The sequence below is a fragment of the Heptranchias perlo genome, chromosome 9 (assembly GCF_035084215.1).
Source record: "Heptranchias perlo isolate sHepPer1 chromosome 9, sHepPer1.hap1, whole genome shotgun sequence".
Taxonomy (NCBI): Eukaryota; Metazoa; Chordata; class Chondrichthyes; order Hexanchiformes; family Hexanchidae; genus Heptranchias; species Heptranchias perlo.
In genome coordinates, this window is record NC_090333.1 from 41453703 (window position 1) to 41467446 (window position 13744).

Consider the following 13744-nt stretch of genomic DNA (forward strand, 5'->3'; position numbering starts at 1 on the left):
ATTGATTTCAGTTTTGCTAGGGCTCCTTGGTGCCACACTCAGTCAAATGCTGCCTTGATGTCAAGGGCAGTCACTCTCACCTCGCCTTTGGAATTCAGCTCTTTTGTCCAAATTTTGGACCAAGTCTGTAATGAGGTTTAGAGCTGAGTGGTCCTGATGGAACCCAAACTGAGCATCAGTGTGCAGGTTATTGGTGAGTAAGTGCCAGTTGATAGCACTGTTGATGACAATATTCCTCTAATTCAGTATAGATGTTAAGTCTTTACATGGACATTTTACTCATATTGCATGTCTATAATGCAGTGAAAATATGTGGCAGTGTTTCATTGGTTCAGAATCTCTAGCTGTTTATAAGCCACATTTTGTGGATTGTGCTGAAATTCTGTGCATTGTGTTCTGAAAATATTACATGCTGATCACATTAATTATAAGGCTTAAGCTTTGTTCTTATGCCATCATCTGACCTCTTGACTAAATGCAATAGTTTTATTACTGACTAAAGCATCCCATATTAAACTGAAAACTGAGGTTTACTATGTTGAACATGTATGTCAGACTAATTTTTAAACTTGCAGAATTTCTGCAGTTTCATATTTTATTGTTTTATGAATATCTGAATTCCAAGATATTTTTTATAAGCTGAAATGGATAATAAGAAAAATATAAATATAAATAATCATATTTCATGTGATGAAGTTCTGTGCTATTTTATGACCACAAATATTTTTCATACTTCACACTCCCTACCACTGAGCATTATGAATAAAAATATTTTTGTGCTTTTATTTTATTTGATATTCCTCTTATGAGGTGGACGAGGTTTAGCCCAATGGCTCAGAGGGTAACTGCACAGTCTGGCTTGCTATTGAAACATACAGACCAGGCAGATTACCTATACTGTTATGGACAGAGAAAAAAGGTGATTTATGGTGCTGAGGGACCAGAAAGCCATTAGTTCTGCCCCTGACCAGGTGCAATCATTGGTCTGTGCTAAGCTAGTTGATCTCAGCTGTGCTTCCAGTAATGGTACTACAATTGGTCTCTGTGATTCCCAGTTTAAATGGCACACCGCTGCCAGTCCAGCCTCACATCATTTCACAGCTCAGTGAGTGTCATAGAGCTAGTTCAAGTGGAATGTGAATGGCTGTACCAATCAAATTGAAAACCTGTCCCCTTTACCTTTACTGAATTTTTAAAGAATATACCCACAATATTCACCACGGAGCTTGAAACTCTGACAAATAGCTAAAAAGTATAGATTAACAGATGTCTATCAGTGAAACGTACAAAACATAAAGGCCCGGATATTGCTGGAAAAGTAACGGCAAGTTCACGGTGCCCACCATTATTAGTGCATTAAGAACCCAGCAATTTGTGGCAAGAGAGAAACATGCCACAAGTTGCGAATCGTCACAAATTGCTGGATGATTTGCGCCGTTCCGCCGTTAGCCTCGCAAAAACGGGAGTTTGCCATCAACCTCCTCATGGGTGTCACAAAATTGCTGGATTTATGCCGTAACATAAGAACATAAGAAATAGGAACAGGAGTAGGCCATACAGCCCCTCGAGCCTGCTCCGCCATTTAATAAGATCACGGCTGATCTTCTATCTCAACTCTATTTTCCCCCCTACCCCCACATCCCTTGATTCCCTTAGTGTCCAAAATACAAATGAATCTCGCCGCAGACATTTAGAGCTGGTATTTCATGTTTTTAGGACTCTATTAATGATCTGATACATAGAGTTACATAAAGTCTACAGCACAGAAACAGGCCATTCGACCCAACTGGCTTATGCTGGCGTTTATGCTGGCGTTTATGGCGTTTATGCTCCACACGAGTCTCCTCCCACCCCTCTTAATCTAACCCAATCCGCATACCCTTCTATTCCTTTCTCCCTAGCTTCCCCTTAAATGCATCCAAACTATTCGCCTCATCTACTCCTCATCCACTCTTAGACTATTAACCAGTTAGCTTAACATCAGTGGTAGGAAAGATAATGGAATCTTTACTCAAAGATGTAAACAGAAAAACATCTAGAAACTGAAAATATAGTAAAGTAGAAAATATAATAAAGTACCTGCATGGATTACAAAAGGGAAGGTTGACTAACCTTATTGATTTTGTTGAAGAAGTAACAGAAAGAGTAGACAAGGGTAATGTAGTAGATGTAAAATATTTGGATTTTGAAAAGGCCTTCGATAAGGTACCACATAGTAAACTCATGACTAAGGTCAGAGCATGTGGAGTCAGGGGACAAGTGGCAGAATGGATAGCAAGTTGGCTACAAAACAGAAAACAGAGAGTAGGGCTTAAGGGCAGTTACTCAGACTGGTAAAAGGTGGGAAGTGGTGTTCCACAAGGATTGGTGCTGAGACCACTGTTGTTCACCATTTACACAAATGATTTGGACTTGGGAATTGGAAATACAATTGCAAAATTGGGGGACATAGTTAATGCTGAGGAAGGCTGCAACAAAATACAAGAAGACATTAATGCACTTGCAGAATGGGCATGTAACTGGCAAATGAATTTCAATATAGATAAGTATGAGGTGATGCATTTTGGCAGGAAGAATAAGGAAGCCTCATAGTCTTTGGAAAATAAAAGTCTAAATGGGGTAGAGGAGCAAAGGGATATAGGGGTACAGGTACACAAATCACTAAAAGTGTGACACAAGTTGATAAGGCCATAAAAAATCAAACCAAGCACTAGGGTTCATTTCCAAAGGGATAGAATTGAAAAGCAGAGAAGTTATGTCAAACTTGTATAGAGTCTTGATTAGAGCACACTTCGACTAATGTGCACAGTTCTGGTTTCCATATTAGAAAAATGATATAGAGGACTGGAGAAGGTGCAAAAAAGATTTACAAGGATGATACCAGAACGGAGAGGTTATACACATCAGGAAAGATTGAACAGGCTGGATCTCTTTTCTCTAGAAACAGAAGTCTGAGGAGTGAGCTGATAGAGGACTTTAAGATTATGAAAGGGTTTGATTGGGTGGACATAGAGAAGATGTTTCCACCTGTAGGGGAGACCAAAACTAGGGGCCATAAATATAAGATAGTCATTCATAATTCCAATAGGGTATTTAAGAAATGTTGACAAAAAAAGCACTTCATTCCATATTATGACATAAGTGTAAAATAATAATGCAATTGGACTGAGAAAGACAGAAGAAAAAATACTTGCATTTATATAATGCATTTTACATCCTCAGGACATCCCAAAGTGTTTCACAACCAAAGAATTATTTTATCAAGTAAAGTCACTTGTTCTTTTTTAGCCATAATGGCAGCCAATTTGCACAGAGGTTCAACAAACACAAATGGCATAAGTGACCAGTTGATCTGCTTTGGTTGAGGGATGAATGCTGGCTGGGCTATCAGAACTCCCTGCTCTTCTTCAAATAGTGCCATGGGATCTTTTACATTCATCTGAGCTGGCAGACAGGGTCTGGGTTTAATACCTCAACCCAAAAATAGTAGCTTTGATAATGTAGCAGCCTCAGTATTGCAATGAAGTATCAGCCTAAGTTAAGTGCTCAAGTCCTGTAGTGGAACCATGAACCTACAATCTTCAGCTTCGGAAGCTGGAGACCTGAGCCAGTTTCTATCTTCGCTTGTTTTCCATCTTAGATTACCTGCGAATTTGTTATATATTTACTACCTCATTTATCTTTACAAAACAAGCCTTCCCTAATCAAATTTGCTCGGTGTATCATGTTATGGTCCAACATTTCCTCCCTACTTGGTGGGGTTGACTTGTGATTGATCGAATATTTCCTAGACAGGTTCCAAAGACACACATAAGCGCTATCAGACAATCGTGACCATAAGAGCTCAAATAAAATTGCTTTTGATCGTGGCTGGCAGGTTAAGGCTCAGACTTTGAACACAATAGACCAGACCAATATATTGTAATATGGCAAAGACGTTCGTGCGAATACAACAAACGGCAATTTTAAGTCGGTTTACTTTAAGTCCTCTCTCAAATGTACCCGCGCCTTGATTGTGGGAGGAACGGTTTATAATGTATTTTTTTCTTAAAGGAGCGTGGCCCAATTATGCTTAGATAGGGACTTGAAAAATTACACTTTATTTTCCAGCGAAAGAATGCCGGTTGGAAAATGTCACTATAAAATAGTCTAAAGACAAACTTGACTCATCTTTCTGTAGGGAAATTATGTAAATTAGGTAATCCTAATTTCTCTACGGCGGAATGAATAGCGTCTAAAAAAATGAACTGAAGTACTTCATTAATATTCTCCTTTTGCACACAGACCAAACATAAATATACAAATAAGTAATTTCTTGAATACATGGAACATTTTTATTATGTTATTCCCATCTTCTGATTTATTTTGCCGACCTATAATAAATTAATATTTGATTTCTTGCAAATATTTTATCCCTAACCTGATTTCTTACCCAAACAAACGCGTCTTATTAAAGCGTCAATGCTGCAAACTGTTGGCGGGTAGGTTCTAAACTGGCCTGACTACAGCTACCCCTATGCAATCTGACTGCAAGTACTAAGGGTTGATTCTTTTTGGATTTCTGAATCTGACAGATAATTAAAAAACGGAATTGTAGATGCAAGTTATGAGAATTTGTGCACCATACTATTACCAATATTATCATATACCATTTATTTTAGATATATCCCTCACAATCTGTACATTTGTATTACAACATTTTACGGACAATCTGAGTTTACTTCATGAAAAATAAGATTGTCCTTATGTCCAAAACCAGAGTTCTCTCCTTTTATAATACCCTGAGGGAAAACGTTACGATTGAAAGAGTTCCTCCACTAAAATCAAAACTTTTATAGTTTGCAGTAAATAGTTATAAGTCGCGTTGCTTTCACACCCTTTTAAATAGTTAGATCTTATTTTCCAAATAGTTTGCTACGTTTGCGTCGAAGTGTGGTGTTTGTAACGGTCGACCAAAGTTGTTCCGCTGGACAGTCTAACAGAAAATTAACAGGGCAAACACATAAACATTCACACCACACGGACTACCATTGCCAATTTTCAGCAGTATTTATAACTCTGGTCTCAGTTTTTGTGGGCATCATCGGGTATTACAAATACAGCTGTTTGTGATAAGGTAACCCTGCCAGACATTCAAGACAGTTACAGCTCATAGTTATTCATTACTTTTTGGAACAAGCCCTACTAAGCTGTAGCTGTATTCACAGTTATCTATTTTATTTTGTATATTGCTGCAGTTACCCATGCAGAAAATATGAATGTACAGATAAACCAACATGAAATGTTCAGTGTAGTCTACATCAGTCATAGAGCGTGATATGGTGCCTGAATGGAAGGGGGAGTACTGTACAATGTACTAAACTGTCTAATTTACCTTTAGTCTCCAGGTTTGATGCCAGAAATTACAGATAAGCCTATCTTATTGGCTAAGATTTCGGTCAATAATGAATAGTAATAATATCGATTTGATGGGGAAGCTTAACAACCAAGTCACCAACGTCGACTAATGGTCAGAATGAATGTCCCGTATGTTTATGCACTGTGTTAACTGTACTGGTTCTAAAGACTTTAGGTATTTGGGCACGACACGTCCTCCCACTTATTTTCTATTTTGTTTCCCAAAACTAACTTCTATTTAACGCATATGCTGAATGTGTACAGAACACCGCAGGAACGAAGGCCAAGTATTTTTCTTTAGGATGTGGTTAACATTGCCGTGACTATCAAAGGGTTAATAACAATGTAAATTATTCGGGTAGGAAAGTAATTGCATGTAGAAAATATTCTGTTGATCAAGGCACTTTTACCAATCCAGAAAGAATCCATTCCTATTTAGGATTACAAAAGTTACAAATACACATCTACAGTGAATCTACTATTGGGGGAAAAAGACATAAATTAAATCCAGTGATTAACTCCCATGGGTGTCGCCCTTTAACTAAAGCAGCCTTTACTCCTTTGTGGAAAAATATAGCATCTTAGCGTTATATCCACAGTCTTAACACTGTTTTCCCAACATAAGGATTAATCTTTCAATTGTACTTAATTTGTACTTCTGCTATCAACTAATTGTTCATCGGTGCTCAGTTGTATTCAATGATCTGGTGCAATATAAGACAAACTAAACGATAAAATGTAATGCATTTTATACTTCATTTTAAAATGGAAATATGCAATCTTGCTATTATTTTCAAAATATTAAGACATAATTTTAGTCCTGAAAAAGCCAGTTTGGCAATTTAAAAAATAATCAAATGATTGGCCTTTGTACAGATCTTTTAGGAACATTTTGTTACGGCATCTTCCCTCTTAGGCCCAATCTTGAATTTGTCCTAGACTATTGTAGTACAATCTCATCCCTGATAAAAATCATTTCTCTTAAGACTTAAAATATACCGGACTTTAACAATGCTAATGGTAAAATGCCTGTCTAGGAAATGTCTATATTTTCAAACTGGCGAGGAAACATGGGAAACTATTTTACTCAATGTCCTTCCTTAACGGCAGCTTTGTTTGGTTCCATCACAGAGAGAGAAAAACGAACAGTCCTCTGGATACATTTGACTTCGTCATTAAATTTAATTAAGGGCTGAGTAGGTGTTTCCAATTTAATGAAAACATGAAATAATTACCACAAAGAAAAAAATATATAAATTACAATTCAGGTAGGCAGGCAAGAGCATTTTGCTATTCTGCAGTATCTTTTAGTGCCACAAAAAAAAATCTATATAGGGGTTTTATGCCTTGCGTTCCAAAGTTATTCCTATGCATATCCATGCAATATTTTTCCGCTTTCCCTCGATAAAATTGCCAAATAATAATGAATCATTTCATAAATAATGGCTTGGCTGTCTTATCTGGGCAGGGCGGCCAGTGCTGGTTTCTTATCTCTCCTGGCCACATTGCTGTAGTGTTCCGCTCTCCATACTAAATAGGAAATCGAACGTGATGTAAAATCTACTCCACTCTCCAAGGCATAAGCTGCCAAAAAAACTTATTACAGCACAAAGATCAGCCATGGAGGGGGCTGAAAATGGCTGCTAACACTTTTCTAATAAACAAGGACGGTGAGTAGATTTCTAATTGCCACCTCTTAAGGGTGTGTTTTATTCTTCTGCACTTTCAAATGCCGAATTATAACTGATTTCGAATTGAGTGTAAATAATTGCAACATAAAAGCACTTTAAAAAAATACAGCGAGATAATTTTTTTTAAAATGGAAATGGCTGCGAGCATTGTTTGCAATAATCCCAGAGTCAGGAGTATTTTTTGACATTTTTGAATTGCTTAATGGGTTGTGTATAATACAATCTCTAATGATATTTTAATTTGATTTGTGTAAATCGAGATGATTTTTCTAAGGGAAATACCAGCACAGTGACAGAAACGGATGGAGACGCTTTAATTTAATGTTACGATCCAATAAGCTTTTCACAATTGCCATCTTGCGCATCTGAAGATTTTGTGAGAGAAAAAAAGTCCATCTCAATAGTAATTAATTCAGGGGAGGAAAAGACGGATATGTTTTCCGACGAAAAATAGCGACGTTTGCAAACATTTACTTGGCTCCTTTTAAGATACCGTTTAATGAAAATTAGCCGATTGCTTTTGCTCAGATTTTGTTCCAAGAATTTATAAACCCTTTGCCCGCTATAAATGAGCTCACTTGGCGTAGTGATGGGAATTTGGTCCACCAAATATTTACTTAGTGGGGGGAAAACAATTTTAAGGACTGTATTGTGTGATCTTGATTTTAAAATGTTTTATTTCTGCACTGCAGTCTAAATACAGGCTCTTGGCGCCAGTCAGTGCAAAATGAAAGATCAATAAATATCGGTTATTGTTTTGATCCAGACTTTTGTTCACAGTATGGGGAGGTCACTTCAAAACCAAAGACATTAAGCTAAACACCGAATTCTTTAGAAGCTTCAAAATTTTGTAGCAATGATACAGACGTTAGAGATGGTGACTGGCTGCCTACGTGTGTTCAAACTGCTCTAATTTCGTCCTATTGTCTTCGTGTGTTTATTTTGTCCTTTTCATTCCACTAAGGCCTCACGTTGGACTGCCTTTATATACATATTCAGTCCGGGACTGTTAATTGGAACACCGTTCATCTGAACGTTGATCTGAACGTTCGTTTAAAGGGACACAAATTAATTCACCATATATTTCATAGGGTTTTTTTAAAATTTGGAGCAACTAAGTGATGAGAATGTTTCCTTTGCATGGGGTATTCACATTAACTTGCACTAATTTGATAAACAGACTCCAAATTTGTTAGGTAACGTGAGCAAACAAGTGGAAATGATTGTATGGAGGTGGGGTCGTTCATTTAGTTCGTACTTCAATTTCTGAACTGTCGGTACATTTTAGGAAAGGAGTCTTTCAGCGGATATATATCAAGTTGAGTGAATTGCAACCCGCATTACCAACTTATTTGTGTTTATTTTAAATGCACACTATAGCAGTATAATCTCAAGGTAAATTTTCAATCTTCTAATAATATGTATGTTTCTGAGTTCGTACACAATTCAATGAAAAAGATTACAACGTGCCCTGTAGCTTTAGAATTTAGAGAGTATTTAAACCTAATCCTTAATTGATCAACTGTGTTAAGTATCTCGGTTGATTTTCCATAAACTGCGAAATGCCTAATCCGTCCAAGAGGCTTTTTTCTATAAAAAGAATAAAACAGCATGGAATGCTGCAGGTGCTGGGCTGCCTCTGTCGACTACAGTGTAAGAAACGAATCCAGTTCCCCAGTGAGTTTAGCACAGCAAGATCTAACAGCACAGTGCAAATAGCTGCGGCCAATAACTCGTTGTAAATGTTTGACTTCAATTGCATTGTAGGGTGAAATAAATGAAAACAGACGCTTTATAAATGTTAAAATATGACTTCAGTATTGTCCACAATACTGTATAGATGCCAAGAAGAATATTATCCTTTCACTAATGGGATGAAACCAATAAACTGGCTGGATTTCTTTAGATAAAAGATCATGAAAGGATTCAGTAGCACATTATATTTAATTATTGATATACCGTACAATATTAAGCTATCGCATGAATAGTTTGAATCACTTGTTTACATTTTCACCTATGCAAAATGACCGAGTTTTTATTTACAGTTTGGAGTTTTCCACTGCACACAGAAACAAACCTGACCTGATTGCCATTTCATTTTTAAATAAATTGCAATTAAAAAAAAATCTGTTAATATTTACATTGCATTCGCGTGTGTGTTGAAAATAGATGTTGAATTTTAGACTAGTCTTGTAAATTCATATAAACCCGATAAACGCTTGATGTATGTTTAAATGACTCGGTGTATAATAGCTGGTTGTGTTATTCATGGTTATATGTATAGATGGGCCTAAATGTCATTAAACGTTAAGCTGTCAACCAAGTCAATGTATTGCCACGGTCATGAGAAAGTTTACTTCATTATAATGGAAATAATTTAATTACGAAATCTTGCTGCCGCTAGAGATTTTTATTTTGTCTTATGGGAATATTTCTTTCAGATGAAGTTGTTTCAGCATTTCTCCATCCTTTTGAGATCTAATGGTAACGCAGTTAACACCGTGAAGATTTCCGCTTTTCGACACGATGATGGAAAAAGTCGGGTCGGATCTTCGTGAAAATCGTAGCGACGATCTGAGTCCTGTTCAGAAAGATTCCCCCAGTCAGACAGGAGACCACGAGGAAGCGGAAAACACGAGCGAGCCCGCAGATCAATCCACTGAGGGACACCAGGTCCAAGCTGAGCAGCAATCTGCGTCAAATGATGGGGTTTCCAAGGAAACGAGGCACGACTCTCCTGATCCCCTATCGGAAGTGCCAGTCATAAACCTGATGCAAAGAGGGGTCCAGCCTATAAATGAGAGTGATCAGAAAGGCACGTTTACTCATTCAGTACCGACCACCGAGTTGTCAAGACCCCCGGTGCCTCTGACTATTCAGAGCCCAGTGAGTGAGAATCGGATGGTCCAGTTAACCGCAGCTCACCTCCCTTTGCCTGCAGCCAGAGCGATGCTGTATAACAGCACATCCCAGTATCAGACCCTGCCACTTTTAAACAGGTCAGTCTCATTATAGAAAATAGTCGGATTCGAAAACCCTCCTTTTTGTAAGTTTTTTTTTGTTTTCTAGATTGTAAAAGCTTAACAGCTACAGTAGAAAAATTGGAGTGTAAATTGATGTGACTCACGCTCAAAACAGACTAATTTAAATTGCTACTGATTGCTTCCAGATTAACAAGTGACTATAATTTGATTTCATACAAATTATCTATGATTGATAAAATATGTAATGAATTTTAATGTTCATTCAAAATAATGACTGCCTAAGACGTGATGACATTGTCACTGAACAGATGAATGTTAGTGCCTCTATACTGAGAGATGTTCGCTATTTTTGCTTTTTTGATAATTATTGTTGATCAATAAAAGTTAAGGAATAATTTATGCCATAAGAATATTTAACTCTTTTAAAGCCATTGTCAGCGTTTAACAGTATCGTACACTATCAGTAAACGAAGATTCTGGATTTTCATCACAAATTTTCCTTTCTTGTTGCAATGGTTATATCAGTGATCCAGAACCGTTCAACATGTTCCCCAGTAACAGAGTGAAAAGAAGGCCAACTCCTTACGAAGTGGAAGTCACTACTGGTATGCACAATCAGCCTTAGAATTAAACCACATCTTAAACCGTACACAGCGCCGCTCGAGTGTTGATACAATTGCCAGATAACTGACTATAAGTATGTAAGAGAATGTGTTGCAAAACAGATTGCAAGACACATAGTGAGATGTAGAAAAAAGCACAGGGATTTACGTGCATTAATAAAATGCTATCTGAAATCTTTCTCACAACGAACGCCTATTTTATTTCTTTGTTTGTGCTGTGTGTTCAACAGGTCTTTTTATATGCATGTTTTGACTGTATTTGTACACATCTCTAAGCACAGACAGGCACATAGGGATAGACACACGGCCATGCGCGCGCACACACACGATGTATGTCTCTACTTGTATACCTTTTATGAAGTTTATGTTGCTTCTCCAAATCCCCACAATCATGATTCCTATGTATTTAAGAAACGCAATTCACCAAACCACGGATGGTTTCATTTTTAATTCTAGGTGGCTCGCAGCCTAAAATTGTCCGCAGGATCTTCACAAACAGCAGGGAGAGGTGGAGGCAACAGAATGTCAACGGGGCCTTCGCAGAACTCCGCAGACTGATCCCCACCCACCCGCCCGATAAGAAACTGAGCAAGAACGAGATCCTGCGTCTGGCCATGAAATATATCAATTTTTTGGCCAAACTACTGAGCGATCAAGAGCAGGAGGGCGAGCAGCGAGGGTTACAGATTAAAGAGGCGGACAGTACCAGGCTGGCCAGCGATGACATCCAGGAGATGTCTCCAGACTCGAGCTGTGGAAGCTGTTTCGATGGAACAGGAAGCCCGGAGAGTCTAAGCGAAGAACACGATCATCTCGAGTCACGACATGGAAACCACCACCACTCCATACTTCCTCCAGATGTCAATGGACAACGGTGATATCCTTGCAAAAAAAAAGATCCGACAGGGAGAATGGAAAATTGCAGCTAAAAGATAACACAGACTGTTACTGTTTTACCACTGACTGCCGAATCGATAAGCGTTTTATTTTCATTACATTTTCTGTATCTCTAACATTTTCAGGTACACATACATATTGAGTTTATGTTCTTCTGGATTTAAATTCTAAAAGTCTGTTACTGGATTTATCATTGACTCTTGCTTAAAGACAGAATTTAATTTTTTTCTTAAAATCGAGGTACATGTAAATATTGTACGAGCTTCTGCCTTTCAAGCTTTGAGCGCCATTTATTGGGGGTGGGGGCACATTTTTGTAATGGAAAATCTAAAAGAGGACCAGCATTTGTTTCTTTTTTAAATAGTAGCATCCTTTTCCCAGTGATTTGCATGTTAGCTTTTCTTTTAACTTCATATTCATCACCAGTCTGTACACCGCAGCCGAGCTCCAAGGGGAACACACTAATATCATGTTAAAGAAGCACTGAGCGGGAGAGTGAGGTACTTTTATTTTACATTTCAATTCGGATCCCTGAAAGGGGATACTACAACTTTAAACAGAAATAGATAAGACAGTTTGTCTGAATTGGAAAGCAAAAACATAACTACATTTGCATTGTTGATTATAATAATAAAACGTCAAAGGATTTCAATCTTTGAAAATATACTTTTTCGAGGACAAATATTTTGTATATTTTCATGGTTTGGTCGAAAATTGGGCCACTTTTTGCGTATAACAAGAGTTGTTGCAGCTATTCACAGGTCCTTGTTTTCTATTTCTTATGGACAAATAATTATTATTTATTCCATGTGCTCGATAATTCAGATTTTTTGGAACAACTGAAACGCCAGGCAATTTTTATGGGTACAAATTGTGACATTTTTCCTAAAGTACTTTAAAATCTGCAAAAGAGAAGAAATTCATGTATTTAATAATTCAATGGAGAACGTGTATTGTTTGTTTTATTTAAAAGTGTAAAAGGTATGGTACACTCCTTATTTTCCACGTTCGCTCTTGCCTGCTATATGTATTGTGAATACCATAGTATATAATTCACACTGCACTTTCAGTACATTTTGTATGTGATTGTTTTTTTTCTGCGTTTGCAGAAGTTGGGTAACGAAACCTGTTAACTACTACAATGTACATTCTGACAAGGTGATTCTCGATGGATATCCTTTGTAAAGCCTAGTGTGGCTGCAAAGTTTGCGTGCAGTATGTATATCACGTATTGTTGTAAAATATATGCAATGTTATATTACCAAGAATTTACTTTTAATAAATTGTATACAATTTAAACGAACAGCCTCCCCCTGCCATAGATCACACTAATATTTCTCGGTCCAATTACTAAAGGTGAATTCGTGCAAATAAAGATTCGATTATACATACAATACTTTAGCCCACGTGTTAAAACACATTTTTAATTTGGGGCTTTAGATTTTTCTGGGATATTAATATTAAAAAAACAATTGTAATCAGATACAGAGAAGCGGGTCAGGGTCTATTAATAGTCTTATCTGCACGTTAGAGAACACGTGTATACAGATGAAATATAACCCCTGCTCTACATATATTCACATCGTAGATTGAGGGCCGGTGCATGTACCCACACGACACAGTTTACCGTACACGGGAGATCATGTGTACGTACGTACACTGTATACCTATAGACCTATATACCGGGGAGCATGTGAATATTTTACATATACGTATATATTGCACTGTATACTGGATAACGCACATTTATTACAAATTACTTTAGATGGGGTATTATATATTAGCGAATATGTTTATATACCTGCACTATAGATGGTCATATATAACGGAGAACATGTATGTGCATGTGCCTAACATTGCCCACTAGAAAACATGTTTTAGCTTTTTAAAGACCCTTTTAATGTGATAATAAAATCTAACATAGGACATTAAACCAGCCGTCTTCCGGTCTTTAACGCCTCGAGAACACTTTAGACATTAAATTCCTTTACTTCTATTTTAAAAAGAGAGCTATCTTAAGGAGACGTCAAATATATGCTTTACTGTACTTATGGTCAGTTTGTCGGTTTTTAATAGCAAATATAAGAAAGCCAAGAACAAATGACTCAGAATTGGTGGTGGTCTTTTATTTCTTGGTGACTCGTACAGGATA

General features: G+C 37.3%; 1 protein-coding gene across 1 annotated transcript; it reads left to right on the forward strand.

The window, feature by feature from the left end:
* Window positions 1–6957: 6957 nt before the first annotated feature.
* On the forward strand, window positions 6958–12891 carry tal1 (T-cell acute lymphocytic leukemia 1). Its single transcript, XM_067990260.1, has 4 exons — window positions 6958–7067; window positions 9530–10087; window positions 10598–10677; window positions 11152–12891. The coding sequence occupies exons 2-4, from the start codon at window positions 9615–9617 to the stop codon at window positions 11571–11573; spliced, it is 975 nt and encodes a 324-aa protein (XP_067846361.1). The 5' UTR covers window positions 6958–7067; window positions 9530–9614; the 3' UTR covers window positions 11574–12891.
* Window positions 12892–13744: the final 853 nt, after the last annotated feature.

Bases quoted from the DNA above. Each gene is read 5' to 3' on its own strand.
- tal1 (XM_067990260.1), top strand. From the start codon at position 9,615: ATGATGGAAAAAGTCGGGTCGGATCTTCGTGAAAATCGTAGCGACGAT. The intron at 10,088-10,597 runs GTCAGTCTCATT...TGGTTATATCAG, and splicing joins ACCCTGCCACTTTTAAACAG to TGATCCAGAACCGTTCAACA. The intron at 10,678-11,151 runs GTATGCACAATC...TTTTAATTCTAG, and splicing joins CGAAGTGGAAGTCACTACTG to GTGGCTCGCAGCCTAAAATT.